This window comes from Zonotrichia leucophrys, chromosome 1, assembly GCF_028769735.1.
Source record: "Zonotrichia leucophrys gambelii isolate GWCS_2022_RI chromosome 1, RI_Zleu_2.0, whole genome shotgun sequence".
Classification (NCBI taxonomy): domain Eukaryota; kingdom Metazoa; phylum Chordata; class Aves; order Passeriformes; family Passerellidae; genus Zonotrichia; species Zonotrichia leucophrys.
The window spans coordinates 87,302,732-87,322,489 of NC_088169.1; the positions used below are offsets into that span (position 1 = coordinate 87,302,732).

Here is a 19,758-nt window from a genome sequence, read left to right on the forward strand (position 1 = left end):
AGTTAGCAATCTCCTTGGGATCTATAGAGAAGAAGAAAGTAATCCTGTGTCTGTGATTCTACAGACAGGAGGCTTTTGCAGGGTTCTAGTCATACATCTGGGTTCATACTTTTTCCACTGAAGAAAGAGGATCTCATACCTGACAGACACATGTATGTCAAACTCTTTCCTGACACCATCACATTGTCTTGGTACTGTTTCCACATCCAGGAAAAAGACTTCTGCTTTTGGTGGGGGGATGTTATAGTACCAAGTAGCCTGGTGGGGGAGAAAGCATCTCTGTGAAGTGCCCCAGAGTTTCCCTGAGTAAAGCATTACCTGTGCATCCAGCTTTAAGGGATTGGTAGACAGTGGCTAACACAGCTGGACTCAAATGCACTTTCTGTTCAGAGATGTGCTGTTTAGCACATTGCATCAGATACACCTGTCAAATGCAACCCAAAACTTGGAGACTGAGATATCTGTGATTCAAAAACTCATTCAGTCTCATAAAAAAAAATAACTGTCTGTTAAGAGTCAAGGAAGCACATTAGCTAAAACTGCCCCACAAGGAGAAAGAGGTGTTAACTGTTAACTCTTGATATGCTAATAGTCAATAGCTCTAGGTCTTAAGGGGAAACTATTGGTAGAACAATTACTCTTAAAAAAGAAGAACTAAAACTTGGAAGAAGACAGCTCAGCAGGCAGGAGGATCACAGACATCCAAAGAGCAGCATAGGCCAATCTTCCTCCACCTGCCTGGTGATCTGACTGCCTCCCCAGCCTGTGCTCATCAGGTCTCTTATGCTTATTGACTGTATGCAAGTGTAGTATGGTTCTAGTTACCTCCTACATGCATTAACAATTAATAATTGGTGTGTCCCCTTGACTAGACACTGCTTGCATATTCTCTGTGAACATCATAAGATTCTCTGTGGGCATCATCTGAACAGAAGTGACCCAGCAGAAAAGGTTTTCACAGGGAGTGAAAACCTTTTGAAGTTTTCCTTTTTGAGTTCTTTGCTAGATGAATGGTTCACAAGTGAACAACTGTCAAAACTGCCAGAAAAATGAGATATATCCTCCTGATGGACCAGTTGTGTCGGTGTACTGGAGTAAGAGGACTGTGGTACCACATCACTCCTCCTCTCTGCATATGATAAATACCCAAAGAATTTTGTGTCAGCAGTGTCCAGCTCCTGAAGCAGTGACACCAACAACACACATTCAAAATCAAAGTATGTACACTTCTGTGTCTCATTACTCCTGACTTCAGATCTACTGTTTTCTTAATAATGACATGCCTCTGTAGGATAGGACAGCAAAGCTGAGACATTTCTGAGGAGATACCAGAGATGGTAACATGAAACCCTGTCAACAAAGAACACCTGAGTACCTTCAAGTTTGACATGATTCTGCCTAGAAGGCAAAATCCTACTCAGAACGTGAGGCTATAGTAGCTGCTTAAAGCCAAACCTCCCTTCAGTGTCAGAGGCAAAGCCTGGGAGCTCTGTTCCTCACGCGTACGCACCTGCACATAAACGCAGCCACTGCCCATTGCTTGCACTGTGTAGCTCCCTGTGTCTGCAGGGAGAGATGCCTGATGCAGGACCAACTTGTTCTTCCTGTGCACATGAAACTCCAGTGGAGAAGCCCCCTTTCCCTTCACTGTCACCTTGACATCTCTCATCTCCTGAGGAATCAGGGCTGCATACTGAGCGAGGGCCTGCAGGCTGACAACCGTGTCCTGGATGGAGAGTCAGAGTCACTTTGCTGCAGGACAAAACCCAGCACAGCAGTTCAGGGACTGCAGAGAGAACTACAGTCCTCATGGCCCTGATTCACACTCTGACACAGGCAGGCTCTGTCCCACTAAGTGCATAGGTAGGGCCTAGGCCACAGGCAGCAGGATGATTTCTGTTACCTGGAACAGGCAGCTTGTGAGCTCTGGGCTTAGCAGTGCCAGAGATCCTGGGTAATCCCAATTACATTACACAGAGAAGAGTTTCCCCATGGCACTCCCTTTTCCAAACAGGGCTCATATACCTTTGTCTGCAAAGGATGGGTCTAGAGTGACATGCACATCACTCCAGGCACAACAACATTTTCCCCCATGATTTTCCCTGGTTTGTTACCTGTGTGGAAGCAAATCCTCCAAAGGCATTTCTTTGTGCACTGAGCCAGTGCACAAGCTTGCTCACAGAGGCTTCATTGAATGACGAGCCTGGTTTGGAGACATGGGCCAGGACGATGTAGGCTACAGTCTCAATCATGGAAGAAGATGTTTCGTCAGCAGATTGAGATGTCAGTAGCTGTGCTGATAGGGGAAGAAATATGTGGAAGAGAAGAACTTTAGATCCCTATATATTTAAAGCTATGTCTCCAAGATCCAGCATTTTTGCTGTTTCTGCATTTGCCTAGCATAGAATAACAGGACCCCCTGTGCTGAAAAGCCCTAGGACTCATCTTTCCAATCACTTGTGCCTGTTGTACAAGACCTGCCTAGTCTTTGAGGGCAAATTGCTGTCAGGCTACTGGAGGAGAAAGACTACCCAACTTACTTTGCTGGCATCCTCACTATACAGTGCATAGTGAAGAGCAATTTAAGCAACAGCTGGGCTCCCATTTCAGGTTCAAGCTCACAAGCCTGAATATATCTGAGTCCAGTGGAATATTTTGCTGCAGTCATAGTAGGAGACTAACCAAATTCAGCTAAGAATTTATCTTAACTGTGCCAGGCTTAATTGTGTAGGAATCTTCTGCAGTGGTACAATGTGAAAACCTGAAATGCTTTTAAATTCAAAGTCAGTTTTCAGAAAAAACCTTCACTTGTTTGCATAATTCTAGCCTCAAGACTTCAGAATTTAGCTAAAGTCCTCTACAGAGAACCTTCATTATGTTTATCACATTGGAAGGTATTTACCTTCTTCCATGTGCATTATCACAGAGGCAGCTCTGAACAAGTACTGCACTGAATGCGTGCAATTCTACTCCTTCCTGTTCCAGCTGGCAGCTTGAATGGCTATGCAGTGAGCAACACTCAGCACTGGTAGCTGGTCAGGCTGAAAAATCCTCTCTCCCTTTGTTTTTTTAATATGTTATTTTTCAGCCCTCAATGTAGTTCACCACACTGCCAGACGAGGAAATGTGGGGAAGAACTTACTTAAACCAACTTAGGTAATATTATCAAATATTTAACCATAGGCTTAGGTGCTTTGAACATCTACCCCAGCATCCTCACTCAGGACAGAAGTCTATTTTTTTCCCCAAGCTAAGGAGACAAAAGGAAGAACCAAGCCCAGCAGCACAGCAGTAAGGGTCCACCCACCCAGGGGCCCTGAACTGAGTAGAGCAGCAATGGAGAAGCAGTCAAAAGGTTTGAATTTTTCATGTAAATGTTCTGACCAGCAGCTGAACAGACATGGTGAAACAAGTTTGCTCTGCAAGATCTCTTGTACTATGTATGAATTGCTGAAGAATGACAGGAGCACCATGACACAAATAAGCATTTTAACTGCACAAATTAAGCATGGATAATTACTGCTGCTTTTGATGAGAAATTGTTTCCTGAGTCAGAGAAAAGTAGAGATTGTCATAGTTTGAATAAATTATGATTTTCTGACATAAAAATGTATTTGTGAATAGCTAAATCTCCTAGGATATTGCAATTAAATGCTACAGATATCAGACCTTGAACACAGTCGTGATCTCTAGGACCTCAAAGCAACAACCTACCAGTTTCCTTCTGTACCATATCCAGGAGCTGCTTTCTCGTCTCCATGTCCTTACTCAGTGTGAAGACATAAGCCATCAAAGCCTTGACATAAAGGCTTGTCTCATCAAGTGTTACATTCCTGAGGCAATGTAAGGCATTTTCTAACATGGTGTCCTGAAAAAGGAATCCAAACCAAGTGAATTTCCTCTGACCAAACACCATGTTGTTGTGAACATCTATCCCAGACACATCCTTGATGTACTTTAGTGCTAGCATCTCTCCCAGGACTGTGAGGTGTGAGGTAGAGGGGTCAAAGCATCACTGACTGTGGGCTGAAAGCAAAGGTGTGCTGGACTTATTATTGGGATAGGGGATTGCTAATACACTGGAGAATCCAGATGTAAAGTGTCTGGTAACATGCTGGCTCAGAATTGTCAGAGTCACATGCTGTGGGTGTCTGATCCTGAAGGGTATGATGTTTTTAGAACTGTACGATTAAGTCTGGAACATCAGTTCTTTTTTTCTAGAACAGTCTACTCTTGTCTTGAAGATCACTGCTTTCATCTGGGGGAGGGGGGACAGTGCATACCTGAAAAGTAGTATCTTTTTCTCCTTCAGCCCTGTTGCTCAGTTTAATGAAAACCATTGCCTCTCCCTGCAAACACTTTGTTATTTTCAGACACAGTTGTTTCCCTTGAGATGAGCTAGGAAGAAAGTGCTCTTCTTTGCTGCAAATCAGGCCATTTATATTAAGAACTCTTCACTGAGATAAAATTTTCCTGTTATTGTGTAGCAAGGTGGGAATGACAGAACCTTTCACCAGCTCACCTGGGTAGCCCCTGAAGCCCCCAGCCAGGGGAGGAAGGAATGGAGGAGCATGCTCCCAAGCCCTGCAGGAGTTCAGGGGTGACTTACATTCCTCTCCAGATGGAGCTCCAGCAGTGCAGCAGCAATATAGGCTGTTAGGGAGATTGTGTCATCCACACCACCCTGCAAGCACACGGACAGTCATCAGGAAAGGACAAACCCAACCACTGCGTGCCTGTCATTGCAGAGCCCCAAAAACTGCATCTGAGAGAGCACAGCACGTGCTTCTGCATTCCTGGGCAGGAAAGCCCTCCAGGCTCACTTGCTTAATAGTTTGCTGTTGAGGGCAGTCTCAGCCATTTTGTTCAAACAGCCTGGACATCCCTTCTCATAGAAAGGCGTGAAACAAACTGTAAAGTAATTTATCTCATTAAATATGTTACCACTGTACACTTGAATAAAGTTTTTATAATGCAGGATTTGCATCATAAAGAAGAATTTATGCAAGTTTACATATAAGTCATCTGGCTTTGAGAAACTACAGGTTAATATGTGTTTAACAGGCTTTCAGGAGCTGCTTTTCATCTCAGAGGGCATTCATTCTTGGGGAAGTTCTGCTTACATCCTCAGATATGAGACAAGAATACATCTAAAATGAGAGGGGGAAATTGGGCTAAGATGCTAAGAAGTTTCATTCACACTGACTAGAAGAAACTTTGTAAGTGTGAGGCAGGTGGAGGTGCAAAAGCTATTCCAAAAAGTTCTGTTCAGATAGACAGCTAAAGGTGGGAAATTAGTGACAGTCAGACAAGGATGAACAGGCTACATGCATACTCTGGTTTTATTTTGTACTGCATTCAAATTTTAGGAAAAAAAATGTGTAACCCTTTGCTTTATGAACGAAGCAGCCTGTTTTATTTCAGAAATTTGGCTTGTATTTAACATGGGCAATTTTGTAATCTGACCAGTGTGGATTATTTGTACCTTTACAAAGGCCATGAACCCAAGTATTGCCATACTGCACACACACTGCTCAGCACCTAAGCTCTGGGGCATGTTCACCAAGAGTTTGGTGCATTTCCAGCTACACTGCAGGCATCATTTGGGGGATGACAAGCTCTAGGAGGAGTCATATTTCTGGGGCAGTGGAGGGACAACTGTGTTTTCAGACAATCTTGTATTAGAGCACAGAGTATTGTGCACTGTAAGGTATGGGAAGAGGGAGAATCCAGCCAGGGTATTCTAGACAAGCACTAAAATAGAAAAATATTTCTCATTTCCCTGCGCGCTTGAAGTGCCTTGGCACAATTAGCTATGTTTTCTTTTGGCTAGAGTGAAAATTAAGAAAGCCTAGCAAAGTCTAAAACCTCACACAGAGGAAATGACTGCTGGTTTAGGCCACATTTTTCATTCAGCTCTGGGAAGATGCCTTAGCTGTGCTAGGCCATGGGGACATTGCTTTGTGCTACTACTTGTCAGGACCCAGGACTTCCCTCTGGCTGTCCTGAGCAGCCAAGACCCCTGCCAGGGGGCTCAGAGACTCTGGGACAGAGCCCAAGATGCCTGTGGTTTTGATTGTGACCCACGGAGCAAGTTACCAACTTTAGATGAAGATCTGCAAGCCATGACAAATTAAGTAGAATGACAGTGAATTTATCACGGGGTGAAAAATAGATTTTGGGGTTTTTAGAATGGGGATTCAGGGGGGCAAGATGGAGGGATCTGGGCATGTCCAGCCTTTCTCCTTCTTCTTGGCCTCCAACTTCTGCTGTGATGTTGGCACTTTTAGATTGGTTTAGAGAAGAAGCTCACTGTCTAACATAGGTGATAGGTATTGGAAAGTAATTGTAAACATTGTATACGTAGTTTTTAGTATAAAGACATAACACTGCCCCGGGGGAGGCAGAGTGCTTCTGACTGTCTTGCTGAGCAGAATTCAGCTGGACAGGAGAGAGAATTTTATAGCTAAGATACAATAAACAACCTTGAGAGTGAGAAATGAAAAGCTCTGACTCCTTCTTTGAGCGCCAGGCTGGGAAAAGAGACTTTCTAACTTTTCTCGGGGTCACTCGGACAAGCTAAAGATCCCAAAAACAGCTCACAGTGGAAAAGGCTGAGGAAGCAACCCTGTGCCTCACCATGAGTTCCTCCTGCTCCCACTCCCATGTCTGGCAGCCATACCTTCAGGTCATTGTTGAAGAGCTTCCCCACGCTCTGGAAGCAGCCACTGGGCAGCTGGTGCTTCTGCAGCCAGCGCAGAGCGCTGTGCACGTGGTCCTTGTCGATGTAGATGTGGGAGCTGGCCTGCCCAAAGGACCTGGCTACAAAAGCTGTCAGCCTGTGAGCAGAGCACAGAGGAATCCCATGTCACAGCCAGGAGATGAACCAGCAAGGACAACGGGTTTAGGGTGACAGTAGCAGTTGTGGTCACTCACCACGTGTTGCCCTGCTCATCACCTTTCCCAAAGGCACTGTAGGAGCCATCGTCGTGTTTGTAGAGCAGCTGACGCTGGTAGCCTGTGACAACAAGACATGGCTGATTGTGAGCACCTGTAGCGCCTCAAACTGTATCCCAGCCATGGGAAGATGGCTCCACAGCAAGAGGATTCACCAGTCTTGCAGTCAGAGCTGCTGAGACAAGGGCACCGGCCCCAGCTCCCCCTGCACCCCACAGCATCAGTGTGACAGAGGCAGCTGCACAGCACTGCTGAAGTGGCCAGGAGGCTGCTCTGCATTACTGGAGCTGTTTGGAGCCAGTGCTGTGGGTTCCTGCCCCACTGTTTGGCAGAAGGGCGACATGCTCAGCCACCTCATGGCCCCCCATGTGCCAGGGAGCCCTCAGGGGCTTTGCTGTGAACAGAAAGGGTGGTAGGAGTGAGGAGGAAGGCTTTTCCTAGAGGGGACACAAATGAAACACTAATTGCTTTTCAGCACTCCTCCTAGCCCTGCTGGGACTCAACAAAACACTTTTTTTACGGGATGTACAGGAAGCAACAAAGCCATGCCTTTGAGCCTTGAGGGCAGAATGCTGTCTGCATCTGTTTGGTCTACCTCCAGCCTCCTCATGGCCTTAGTGTTTACCCTTTGTCTTTCCTCTCTGCCACCACCATTCTCTTGGGTAGACCCCACTCTCCCAAATACACAAACATGATCTCAGTACATGCTTACAGTACCAGAGAAAAAGGGGGAAAGAAAAGGAGTCAAATCCTGTCCAGACAAGGAGACTGGCAGGCTGAAATATGAGGCACATTACAATATGAGACACAAACATAGGCACTATATTAAATTCAGATTATACTGGAGAGAATTTACATGACTCCAAAATATATTTTCTAAAACACAGGGAAACATTAAGCTACTGAACTCCTATTTACTCCCAAAGGCTACTCTTTATTCCATGTAATAGCAGCTGATGTCATCTTTTCACAAGGTGCTTCTGTGAGCTTTGGACTGATAAGGGAACAAACAGGCATCACATAATGATGGAAATCACTAATTACCTACACCTTTCTCAAAAAAGCAGACTTAGTACCTCAATTACCAGCAGAGACAAGTTGTGCTTTCTTCAGAAACTTTTCTTTCCATGAGACATTTCCCTTTTCTCTGTGATGCCTTCCTTTGTCACAGCTCTGGCAGTCACTCCCACTCCTGCCCTTCAGCTCCCCACCACATCTATGCCCCACACTCTTGATTTCTAGCAGCTTCGTTTTGCAGCAGAAGGAAGAAGGACAATGCTTACCCATTGTCAGAAATATCAGTGCTGTAGCCTTAATTTCTGGGTCCAGTTGTTTAGTCTTGTTCAGGTACTGGAGAATGAAGATGTTTGGTGCAAACTTGACCATGTTCTGTTCACCACAGCCAAAGGGCATGTCTAACAGCTGGTCTAAATTTTGGAGTGCTGGACCCATGATGTCACCTTACATTTGAGAGGAGAGACATGAGAAAAGAAAAGCACAGACACTGAGCAGTGTGAAGCAAAAAGACTGCTGCCTTCCCTAGGCTCTGCTGGGATCCTAGAAAAGAGCCAGTCCCTGCCTGAAGAGACATGATTGAGATTTCTGGTGACCCTTCCTACATTAGGCCAGCACAGAAAGGAAAGCCATCATGGTTCTGGGAGGAGGAAAGGAAGCTTGAGGGGGTCTGAAGAAAGGTAAAGAGAGCTGTCATTCCTGAGTGGGTATCAAGATGGGAAAGGAATTGCAAAGACAAAGTCGGTGGAAATATGCAAGAATTGTTTTGGTTCACTTAAATATTAGAAAGGATTACTTGATCAATATTTCTGAGGCCAATGTCACACCCCTTACAAGTTATCTCATTAGGAGCTGGGTCAATGCATCAATAAGGCCAAAGCTTTATGCAAGTTTTTTTCACTACAGACCCAAGAGCAGGAAAAGCCTTTCTCACCAATCACAGAGAACGTGACTCGGGCAGATCCCTCCAGCACTTCTGCAGGCAGAGTCAGGGAGAACTCTTCAGAGATGGTGTTATCTGAGGAAGGCAGAACCCATTTATCCCATGGAAGAAGCCATTCATACAAGTGAAACATCCAAGGAGACCCAGGTGAAGCGTAATGTGACATTCAGTCACAGGAGCCAAGACTTGCAAACACATGCCTCAATGCAGGAAATTTTGCCAGGTAAAAGATTGACAAGGATAAATTATAGTGGTTGTTCTCCCAGGCAGGAGGGTGCCACCAGTGCTTGCTCTCTGATTAATTCCCTCCCACCTCTGGGTATTTGCAGTAGCCCTGTCCCCTCCATCCTGGTGTCATGATCAATGGCAGTCAGGAATTTTTGTCCCCTACCTGCAGGACAGAGAAAGGCATTTTGGGTCTTCTCTTGTAGGACACCTCCTGGCTGCAGATGGAGAAAGAGTAGTTCAGATAGGGAGGACAGGAAAGGAAGTCACTCTGCCTTAGCAAGTTGGTCTGATGTCCAAGAAGGGGCTAAACTTCCTGTTAGCATCTTGCTGACTGCCCCAGGGGACAAACCCTGTTGCCAGGGGTTCTCCACCCTGAGATGTGACCAACCTTCACAAGCAGAGATTTTATCACCGCGTCTCTCCCTCCTTGCAAAGGTGTCACAGCAATCTTGTTAGCACACAGACTGTGTGACTCTTCTGCCACGCTGCTCACAGTGATGTTCACTCTGCCTGCAGGGAGCACAGGGACACATTGCTGAGCACTTCCAGCTGGCTGCTGTATGTACAAGCATTAGATCCAGACATGCAGACGTGGGAAAACTCCACCTCTCCTCCCAGGAGCTGCCACGCATCCCTCTGCCCAGCCTCACCCAGCTTGGTCGCCCTCACGTTCCACACAAAGGTTTTTGCTTCGTTGGCACACAGGCAGCTGGTGAACTGGCAGCTTGGACAGGCATCCACCTTCAGTTCTGGGGTCTCTGTGAGAGTGGTGTGGACCTGAGCATGGTTGGATGTACAGACACACATTGGGTTAGTGTTAGTAACAGGCACTGCACCAAGCAGCAAATACCTGGGTGAAAAAGTACGAGGTTATCCTTTGTCTCCCAGATACCAGCATCAAGGGCTCCTGAGGAGCTCAGAGTTTGTCTTTGAGCTCAAGATTTTGTTCTGACAGAGGCCATGTAATTGGGGAAACTCGCTTGGAGGGACTCACCTGGATACAGTCCTTGAGGTAGTTGAAGACAGTGGCTTTTAGCTTGAAAGTCTCTCCTTGGATCACAGAGTATGGCAGTGATACATCCACAAAGAATGGCTGGAAGACCCTAAGAGAGGTAAGAGGCGAGAAACCAAAGCCAATATCGGCAACACAGAAGGTGTTGGCATTCCATTCTGTGATGGTGTCAGGTACAGCGACTTGGAGAGACGCTCGTCCGTCATCCCTGCAGCAGGAAGCAGAAGAGGAGCACATGCTTAGAAGCAGTCAGAATACTCCAGGAGTGTCCCTGGAGAAGGATGGCAGAGGCTGTTACCTACCCGACAGACACCAAATCCCAAATCCAGGTCTCTGGGAAAAGCGTCCGTGGTTTTGGCTTCTCCTTGTCATCAGAGTGTGGTTTAGAATCAGCATGGGTAGCTTGCCTGCCTGGTAGGGAGCAAGTGATACCTCAGAAAACAGCACATATAACTACAGGTGAAACTAGCTCTTCATTCACAGGCAATCTAACAAACCACAAATGTTTTGTGACACAGAATGTGAGTGGACAGGGCTGGTGTTTCAATGAGAATCTGACACAGTGTGGGTATATTTGGGGAACAGAGCTTTAGGGAGACAGGGCTGGATAGAGTTTAGCCCAAGGCTCAGTCTGGCAGATCCAAATTTGGTCTGGATCCAGCAGGAGACATCACGCTGAAATGGAGTCACACTCCTTTAAATAATCTGTGAAAGTGCTGGTAGAAAGCACACTACATTCTGTATGAAAAACAGTGAACACAGGGACACCAAAAAAGCTGGAGATTTGAGCTTCTACCTGTGATTAGTAAATCAGGTCCATTGAAATGGACACAAGCTTTGTTGCTGTTATACACAAACAAGAAACACAGCAGGATGGGGCTCAGTTGTCTCAGCTGCAGGCTGGACAGAACTGGGAGAGGGAAGACCCTTCACTAAAGAAGTTGGACATGTCTTTTCCTTACCAAGAAGAGGGTGTTTTCTTAGAGATATCTTTTTATGAAACTCTGGAAGCACACAGGAAACCGGTTTCTTGATTCTAGTGTTGGTAAATATTTTCATGCGCAGTTTCTGGGAAAATAGTACAGACAGTAAATCACTGATAAATAAAAAGGAATAAGGAATGTTGAAATTATCTCGTGATCATGGGTATCAAATGGGGGCTGGTGGCCAGTGGTGAAACATTTTTAAATGCTACTTCTTTATATGCATAACTTTGTGGCTCAGACTCTGACCAGTGCATGAGGAATGGAAACCAGTTTCTGAGGAATACTGGGAGCAACTATTTCTTCTCGTACAAGCAGATTTCAACTAGATATGCACTTCATGTGCCCAACCCTAGCAATGACACACAGTCTAAGGAATAATCATCTAGGAGACAGCACAATAACATGCCTTTTGAAGGCAATCAGGTTCTGTATTTGTGTGGTAGAGTTCTGTCAAATTAAGAAACCCATGCAATTCAGACATTTTGGGTTGTTTTCAGTGTGTTGTTACCCTCTTCTCCTATTTTGAGGCGCTTCAACTCATATATTTTGCATATATTTCATTAAAGAGCATTCTGCCAGAAGCAGCACTCAGCACTCTTGCATTTCAGTTAGCAGACATGTTAACACTTCTCTGGCTATCATGCTTGTTAGCATATCAGTTTATTTCTTTGTTTGTCTTGACAGTTAGCTATAAAGCCAAACTGTGAAAGACTTCCTTTTATTTGAACTGCTTGAGGATAAGTAAGGAGATGCTCAATGAAACACAGAGTAAAGCAGTTTGTAAATACAATAATAGCCAAGTGGTGATTGGTCAGAATATGGTGAGGTGCCCAGGTGTTACTCCTGTATTCTTACCACCCCTCCTTTGTAGTTATGGGACCCTGAAGTAAATTTGTTCATTTTTACATTATCTTCTTCCTATCAGGTGGTTTGTACTGTGCTTACTCAGCTTTCCCCATAGTCCCCAAATGAGTTTGGCTATGGTGGACAACATGGAACAGATGACTTCTTGTAGGCATTCAGGACAGCATACTGGAACTCACTAGGGCAAAGTTGGGAAAGTTTAGAGGAGGTGCCGGCACTCACCTTAAACAGGTTATAGACATCAGCCTCACTTTGGTACCACGGTGCACCCATCCTAGCCTTTTTGTGGGGTCTGGGCTGCTGGGGCAGGCAAGGGTATGCCTCAAAGTCTTCCAGGCGGTAAGGAAAGCCTCGTCCTCCAAACGTGAAGCTGTTTTTGAAGATTTTATCATACAACTGCAATGGAAAAAACACAGGTCTTCAAACAGAGCTGGCCAACAACCACATGTATGGGTCAAACTTTTGGGTTGTAGCCTTCTATTCCATACTGAAGAGCTTTGCAGTTGAGGAAGTTGGCACTGACCCGGCTTACACTAAAGGACATAATATAAAGGACATATATAGGATAATATATACTAAAGGACATAATTCCAAGCAGTGGTTGTAGACAAGCAGCTTTTAGGCTGCAAGACAGTTAAAGCCTTTCAACACTAGGGTGCAAAATTAGGATAAAAATGCTTCAGTTTAAATACAAGGCATTGGCACATCTGATCTACATATTTAAAGATTATTACTTTAAATACCTGTCAGCAGATGATGCAAGTGCTCTGCACTAGGACAGCATCCCTATGAAATGGACACCAGATCACACTGTGGGCTCTATAAACTGGTGTAGCGCATCCCCCTGGATTTGGTGGGGCTTCTTTGTAACACACTGTACTGCTATAATTTAACTTACTACTTTGCATGAGGCATGTACCTGTTTTATCTCTGGTACACATTGTGGATTTATATTAGGATTTTCAGGTTTCGCAGTTCTTTTACTCCAAGTTTTAAATTAATTCCTCTGGAAGACACAGCTGCTTTAAGGCAGGTGCCTCCAACCCTTCTGATTCTCAGAATCCACCTGGGTGCTGACAAAATACTGACCACTTTTCACCAGCCACTGTGTGCTCTGGGTGCTCCCATCTAGCGACTGTTTTCTAAAGAACTGCTCCAAAACACTGTTCTGTTTATGGTTTTAACTCAGCAGTGGTTGGGGCAGAGGGATAGGAGGACCCTGCCAGGGCAAAATTCCATTTTAAAGGCTTAAAATCACAGTTTGGTGGAAGATGGTAGAGCAGAGATGTGGATGTGAGGGAGGCTGCTAAGCACTCTCCCTCCAAGCAGAAAGCACCAGCATCTCCTTGAAGTGGCTCTCCCTGCCTCCCCTGCAGCACCATGTAGCATCCACCTCCCTTCAGGCAGAGGCTCACAGCACAGAGCTGAGGATGAGAAACACAATCACACCATAAATGCTCAGGAGAGGGCAAAGAAGGGGCATGGCAGGGCAGCCACCCAGCACTGCAGCTGTCCTGGGATGTCCTGTGGGCTCCCTGCCGCCCATGCATGGAGGCAGAAGGCAGGCAGACGTTAGGGGGTTGGACAGGGCAGGCTGCACTCACGCTGTCTGCTGTTAGGATTTGGTTCCTCTTCAGAAGGACGCTCTTGTCGACAGCCCGCACAGAGCACAAGGAGCCTGGAGCAGCCATGAGGTTCAGCCTGACTTGTGAGCCTGGGACCTTCTCCTTGTGTGAGAATTTCAGTGCCACCTGCAAGAGAAGACAAGGTCTGGGGGCTTAGCCTTGGAGAGTGGGACCCTCTGACTCTTATATGTCTGGGTTGCAGAGGGAAAGACTTTGAATAAGGTAGGGAAGGGGGATGAAGTGCTGAGTCAAGCCATCCTGAAAATCCATAGAGAAGGTTAAAGGGGCTGCAGTGCACATAGCCCTAGGCAGAATGCCTCTACCACCACACATCCACCACCCTCTGATCCAGAACTACCGCAGGGAGCTAAGCAGACAGGTTTCTCTTCTGTGTTAGGGAGCGTATGAGGGACAGTGTGTTCCCAAGTCACTAACAGGAATGGGGGGGGAAAAGAGTTCAAGGGAAGCTGGTTTACTCCTTGGGCAAAGCTTGCCAGTTTGTGTTCTGGAGAGCAGAACTAGGAATTCAGGGAGAAGGAGGTTACCTGTCTTGTTTCCCACCCAAAATACTTGGGCATCTGGTTTTGCATATATCCAGCTTACACCATTTGGATGAGGATAAAACAGGACCAGGAACTACAGCAGATCAGAGCACATCAGCAATACTATCACAGTCCTTGTGTGATTTCTGCTCACCTGATGGTTAAAGCACATTTCTACATCAAACTGCTCCATATCAGCCACCACCTCTCCGTCTGAGAAGATGGCATACACCAGAAGCTTGATGTTGGGCAGGAAGTCATTGCCAACAGGCAGAGTCAATGAGAAGGAGCCCTGCAGATCTGCAATAGGCAGCAGCGAGGAAGAGAGGGACAACATCCAAACAAATCAACTCACTGGAGTAGGACACGCATTAAGAATCAAAAGAGGGACTTAATAATTTCTACCTTGCAGATGAGAACACCCCACACAGACAATGTCACAAATTAGCAATAAACCAAGCATACCAGCCATTTCTTTGACTCATGTCTTCTTCAAAGTTACAAGTTAGCAGCAAAGTCATAAGATTGGATGTTATTTCAATTAGACAAGACAGAAGGAGCAGTTGCCTAGAAAGACCCTGAATTGAGAGGAGGTTGTGTTGGTCTTAGGGGAAGGATCACCACTAAGAACTCAGTTCAATATTTCCCACCTGTGGATAAGAATAACACCTGCAGACAGAGTCACTGGAGAGTGGTCAGTTTTCTGGAGTGTGTTACAAGACACTTCTCATGTTTTTACTCACTCTCATGAAGGGTAATTGGCACCTTCTTCTTTCTGCTGAAAAGGATCTTGCCTTTTGCTATCACCTGAAGAAAAAGAGAAGCACCACTCAAGGGCCTGAATTCCAAGAGCATGAGGAGAGTGTGAAAAGAACACAGGAAGAGAGAATGGCATCTGACAAATGTTGCCCCAGAAGTTCCTCTGGCAGGACATGATTTCCATTTCCATCTCTGCAGCAGAGATGCTGATGGTATAACTGGGTAGGACTTGAGAGGTGTTGGTTAGGCCATGAGAAGGTGAGGCTGCTTGCAAAGCCAAGTACTTCTGAAGCTATGGGCTATGAAGCTCTGCTCTTAAGACCCTGTGAACTCTGATCTTTGCATTACTAGTATCCAGTACTTTCTGATTGTACAAGTGAGTCCAGTCCAGTAACCAAGACAGTCATAACCTCTCAGCTAGGCCTTAGTCACACCTTTGCTTTGACTCACTTTCTTCAAAGGGGACTTCATGAAAACTCTATTGCATACCTCTGCTGTGCATCAAGGCCCTGTGCAAGGGCCTCTCAAGCTTTTCCCTGCAAAGATACAGGCGAGGGAATGTCAGCTGCCCCAGAGATTGCCTCCTAGTTCTCAGACAGATTGCCCCAGACACAGACAGACATCCGGGGCTCACCTTCTGGGCAGAGTTCGGGCTAGCCAGCCAATGCCATCCATGTGGACATAAGAGAAAGAGGGGCAAATGGCAGGCATCTATCACCCAAGCTTAAGTCAAGACATGGATAACAAAGCAATGCAGCTGGGGGCTAGGAGCAAGTCCAGGAACTGGAAAGTAGGCACAGGTTTGGGCAGAACAGAAGTCACAAGCTGACTATCTAGGAGTAGCTTTATCTTTCCTTTGAGTATCTCTTTGCTGTGAGAAAAGGGTAAAATGCCAGTAAGCATAACCTTGCCCTGAGAATCAGCTGTCTTCTGTGCTCACCAAGTAGTAGAAATCAATGTGGTCTTCTTCAGAGCTGAGTTTATTTTGGGAAAGGATATAATCCACATGCACTTCCTGCTCTCGATCACAGGACATCATGTAACCCTTGGCCTTGATCTCCAGGAAGCTGTTGCTCTCAGAGTAGAAAGGTTTCAGCCAATGAAAGTCCTCTTCTTCAATTCCAGCAGAAAATGAACTGTTGTCACTTGGAGGGCGGTGGGTACCCTTCCGAGCACATAAACACAAGGTGGCAACACAGTTAGTATCAAGTGATGCAAGGGAACTTGTACACCTGCCGAAACTCTGTTATCACCTGAGCTGATGGCAGACTGCACATCTGTATGCCTAAAATAATTTGTTGAAACATCATTTTAAAGTCTCTTACAAGATTTCTTCTTATAAAGTTTTAGCAAAAATCCAAGCCTAGTAGATTTGACCACAATCTCATTTTTCCTCTTATCTTTTCATGGGACACACCCCACACCAGACAAAAGATTTTCAGTGGCTGATACTCACCCTCAGAGAAACCATCGTGCTGTTCCAACTGGTGGTATCCAGTGTGAAGTGAGCTTCCCCCATATCATCTGTGAGGAGTGACAGCTGTGTCTCCTCATCATTGACATTAACTATTAGATGGATTGTTTGATAACTGAGGAGAGAGTCTTCACTGTGGAAGATCATCTGGAGGGAAGGGGGGGATGTTAATACCCTCTTGTGCCAGACTCTGAGGCACTGACAGTGCTTCATTTTAATTGCTTCTATCACTTGGTTCCCTCAGCCCTTCTAGCTTTCAGACCAGTTGGAAGGATCCAAATAAAAGTCCAATAAATACATGAAACCAACAATTTGAAACTGTTCAGGACTGGAACAAAACAGTAATACAGGCAAATGAGACACCTCTATTGGGGGAAAAGATGAACTCTTCAGACCCTGAGGTGTTTCTTGGACAATGCTAGAGGATCTTTGATGATCAGAAAGAGATTTGTCCCCAACAACTTAAGTCTTGCTGTTCCTTGCCCTCTGTGTTGGGGTCAGTACCAGCCCAGGTGAAAGTGTTTCTAGTCCCAGGACAGCATTCCTAGCATCACCCAGGTGACCCGAGTCAGAAATGAGTGCCAGTGAACTCATGTGCAAGGCTTTAGAGATTTCTGCCAAGTTACCATGAGTTTTCATCCAAAGGGAATGTTATGTGCCTGCTGACGCACCCCCATCCCATATGCACAGATTAGTTTCAGGAGATGCTCCTGGGGAAGCCTCCAGAAACTGCAGCTGGCCCCAGAAATCCAGTCCAGGAAATACACTATGTTAGGATGGGGAGAAAAAAATTTCTTCTACACAAGGCTTCACTCCTAGTTTCTAGGTGCCAGCAGAGCAGCGCTGACTTTGCTGGAGGCTGTTCCTTTCTTCCCACAAAAGGTTTTATCTGTGATGCATTCTGAGCAGAGAAGGGATCCATGAATGTTACCTTCCCTGTGTATGGTATCCCTCGTTTGTAGAATGGATGGAGGTTGATAAACTGTACAGCTTTCTTTATCCATGCCACAGAAATTTGAGCCGTTTCCTCAGAATGGGCTCCTGGGGGGGGAAATGAAAAATCTGTTGAATCTGAAGCAGTGCTCTTAGGGAAGCAGAAGTAAAAAACGTACTTCAACACTACCTACAACATCTACAAGCTCTAAATTTAGGAGAGAAAATACATTCTTCTAGGATATTATTCCATCAAGCATTCCATAATGCTTCATGACACGATGCATTATAGGCTATAAGTATCTATTTACATGTTTATTTGTTTGTGTTTTTTGAAGATGAAGGGAAACTAGATGACTGTTTAAACAGTCTAGGACTTTGCAACTGGCTGAGGAACACCCTGGTGTCCAGGCAATCACTATGAAGTTACACACATATGAAGGGAGGTGAATGGTGGAAGGATTTGGAAATCTGGTAAAAACAGATGGAAGAGGTACTAGAATAGAGACTATTGCCATAACAGAAGACATGGGAACCTTCAAGTTACTTTTTCAAAAGAAATTCCACTGCCACATAAAGACCAAAGCCAAAAATGTTGTCTGTGAAGAAGAGAATGCTCCACATATTATCCAGTACCTGTTCCATTTTCCACCACTTTTCCTTTTGCAATTATGTAGCTGTCAGCCTCATTTATTTCCAGAGCTTCTGTCCTTATTGTGAAAGTAGCGCAGCCATCCTTATTTGTCTACACAGAGAGGAGAACAGAGAGAATGAGTGTGGTGTGGAGGAAGACAAACTGTTCCATAGATGCCAGGCAATCCTAAAGAAGTATTTCCTGATATTTTTGGAACAGAGGAAAGCTCCCAAATCCTAACTGCAGAAACCCATCAATGGATACCTTAGGCAAAAAAGAAATCAATATGCTTGGATTAAACAATCACAAAAAAGTAGCAAAAAAATAAAGTACTTAAGGCAAATCACATAAGGGTTAATTCTCCTGAGAGAATCTCAGAAGACTGAATTCAGCCCAAATCCTGTAGCTGAGAGAGCATGAATTTCATTATGTGAGCTAAAGGTCTCCCTGAAATGCTATGGCCCTGATGAATAAAGCCTGACAGTGTGGCTTTCCAGACATGACCATTCCTGTGACATGGCCATATGAAACACAGGCATCCTGCCAGGTACAGATGGCAAGAGCTTTGCCAATCGTTGAGGCAGAGCCTGGGTATAGCCAGTGTTTCTAGCCATGCCTGAGAAGTGCTCCTCAGAACCTTTCAGGGCCTCTTACATGCCATGTGGAGCTGGCATTCAGCTGATGTTTTGCACAGCTAAGACTGCACAGCATTCCAGCTGGAGTGCATTTTAAAAAATGCAGAGATCCAGCTAGATTTTTCTATTCTGGCTCATTGCTGGCTGGTCTGACATTTAAAAATATTTTCCTGTGACTTTCAGGCCAAAATCCGTGCATCTGAAACCCGTGGGAAAAAAACAAATGCGAAGTATAACCACAAAAAATAATGGACACAGATGAGAAGAAAATGTAACCAGCAATGGACATAATTTCAGACCAGACACTAGCAAGCTTTAGATGACTCATTGTGCAGGGGTAGAGCAAGAAACAGGGCATGGATCCACAGTCCATGTGATGCTCTGATAGCCTGATTATTGGTGTGCGTGGTCACAGGGCTGAATAGGCCCTGGTAGGTTATTGGTAGGCTATTCAGGGATCTGAATAGCCCCACGAGGTGGGGTGATCTGATTGCACACAATGTGATACAGACCCTTGGAAAAGGTCCCAGGCACCACTGCTTCCCATGGCTTACACTTTCTCCCAAAGCACGGAGTCAGGAATGCACAGCTAGAGCAGTAATTCAAGCACAGGGTTATGGGAAGAGGAATCAGTGGTCTGATCATGTCCAGCAACTGGGAAGACACCAGACTGAACAGGTTGGTGCCCATCTGAGGTGCATTGCGGCAGGTGAAGGGGGCAGAAACACATTTCCAGACACTTTTTGATCTCCTATTTGTTCACCTACCCAGCTGTTTTGCTTCTGAATAGCTGAACTTGTAGAATTGCCTTTCCTTTCCTGGGAGTCGGTCATAACAGTGATTTCTGCTTTCCCTTGAACAGGCTTCCCATAAGTATACCTATGTCAAAAGAGAGAAACATTCACCAAAGACAGTCTGCTGACTGTCAGCAGAAATATTGGTACAGGACACCTTCCATCCTCAGGGGAAGTGGAGCCCAGAGAGCTTTGCTTTGTACCTTGTTTGCTCAGGAACTTTAGCTCATCCTTTAAAATCATTTTGCATCCCTCTCCACCCACTACACCCAGCATCTTTAGTGTCCTTCAGCCTCACAATAAGTGACCAGGTGTGACAAGGAGCCCATTCCAGAGTGTGATCTGTCTCCCCAAGACA

General features: G+C 45.4%; 1 protein-coding gene across 1 annotated transcript in view; it reads right to left on the minus strand.

Annotated features, from left to right (window-relative positions):
• LOC135451530 (alpha-2-macroglobulin-like protein 1) overlaps positions 1–19,758 on the minus strand; it is a 36,278-nt gene that overhangs the window by 3,412 nt on the left and 13,108 nt on the right. Inside the window, exons 9-32 of the mRNA XM_064720834.1 lie at positions 19,374–19,485; positions 17,974–18,082; positions 17,336–17,445; positions 16,387–16,551; positions 15,871–16,095; positions 14,915–14,978; positions 14,326–14,471; positions 13,609–13,755; positions 12,227–12,400; positions 11,117–11,222; positions 10,457–10,565; positions 10,137–10,362; positions 9,793–9,919; positions 9,531–9,652; positions 9,306–9,357; positions 8,906–8,989; positions 8,241–8,417; positions 6,937–7,018; positions 6,683–6,839; positions 4,610–4,684; positions 3,715–3,868; positions 2,115–2,296; positions 1,511–1,726; positions 140–258 (exon numbers count right to left, since the gene is read on the minus strand). Coding sequence (XP_064576904.1) covers positions 140–258; positions 1,511–1,726; positions 2,115–2,296; positions 3,715–3,868; positions 4,610–4,684; positions 6,683–6,839; positions 6,937–7,018; positions 8,241–8,417; positions 8,906–8,989; positions 9,306–9,357; positions 9,531–9,652; positions 9,793–9,919; positions 10,137–10,362; positions 10,457–10,565; positions 11,117–11,222; positions 12,227–12,400; positions 13,609–13,755; positions 14,326–14,471; positions 14,915–14,978; positions 15,871–16,095; positions 16,387–16,551; positions 17,336–17,445; positions 17,974–18,082; positions 19,374–19,485 — 3,240 coding nt within the window. The remainder of the gene's footprint in view (positions 1–139; positions 259–1,510; positions 1,727–2,114; positions 2,297–3,714; positions 3,869–4,609; positions 4,685–6,682; positions 6,840–6,936; positions 7,019–8,240; positions 8,418–8,905; positions 8,990–9,305; positions 9,358–9,530; positions 9,653–9,792; positions 9,920–10,136; positions 10,363–10,456; positions 10,566–11,116; positions 11,223–12,226; positions 12,401–13,608; positions 13,756–14,325; positions 14,472–14,914; positions 14,979–15,870; positions 16,096–16,386; positions 16,552–17,335; positions 17,446–17,973; positions 18,083–19,373; positions 19,486–19,758) is intronic.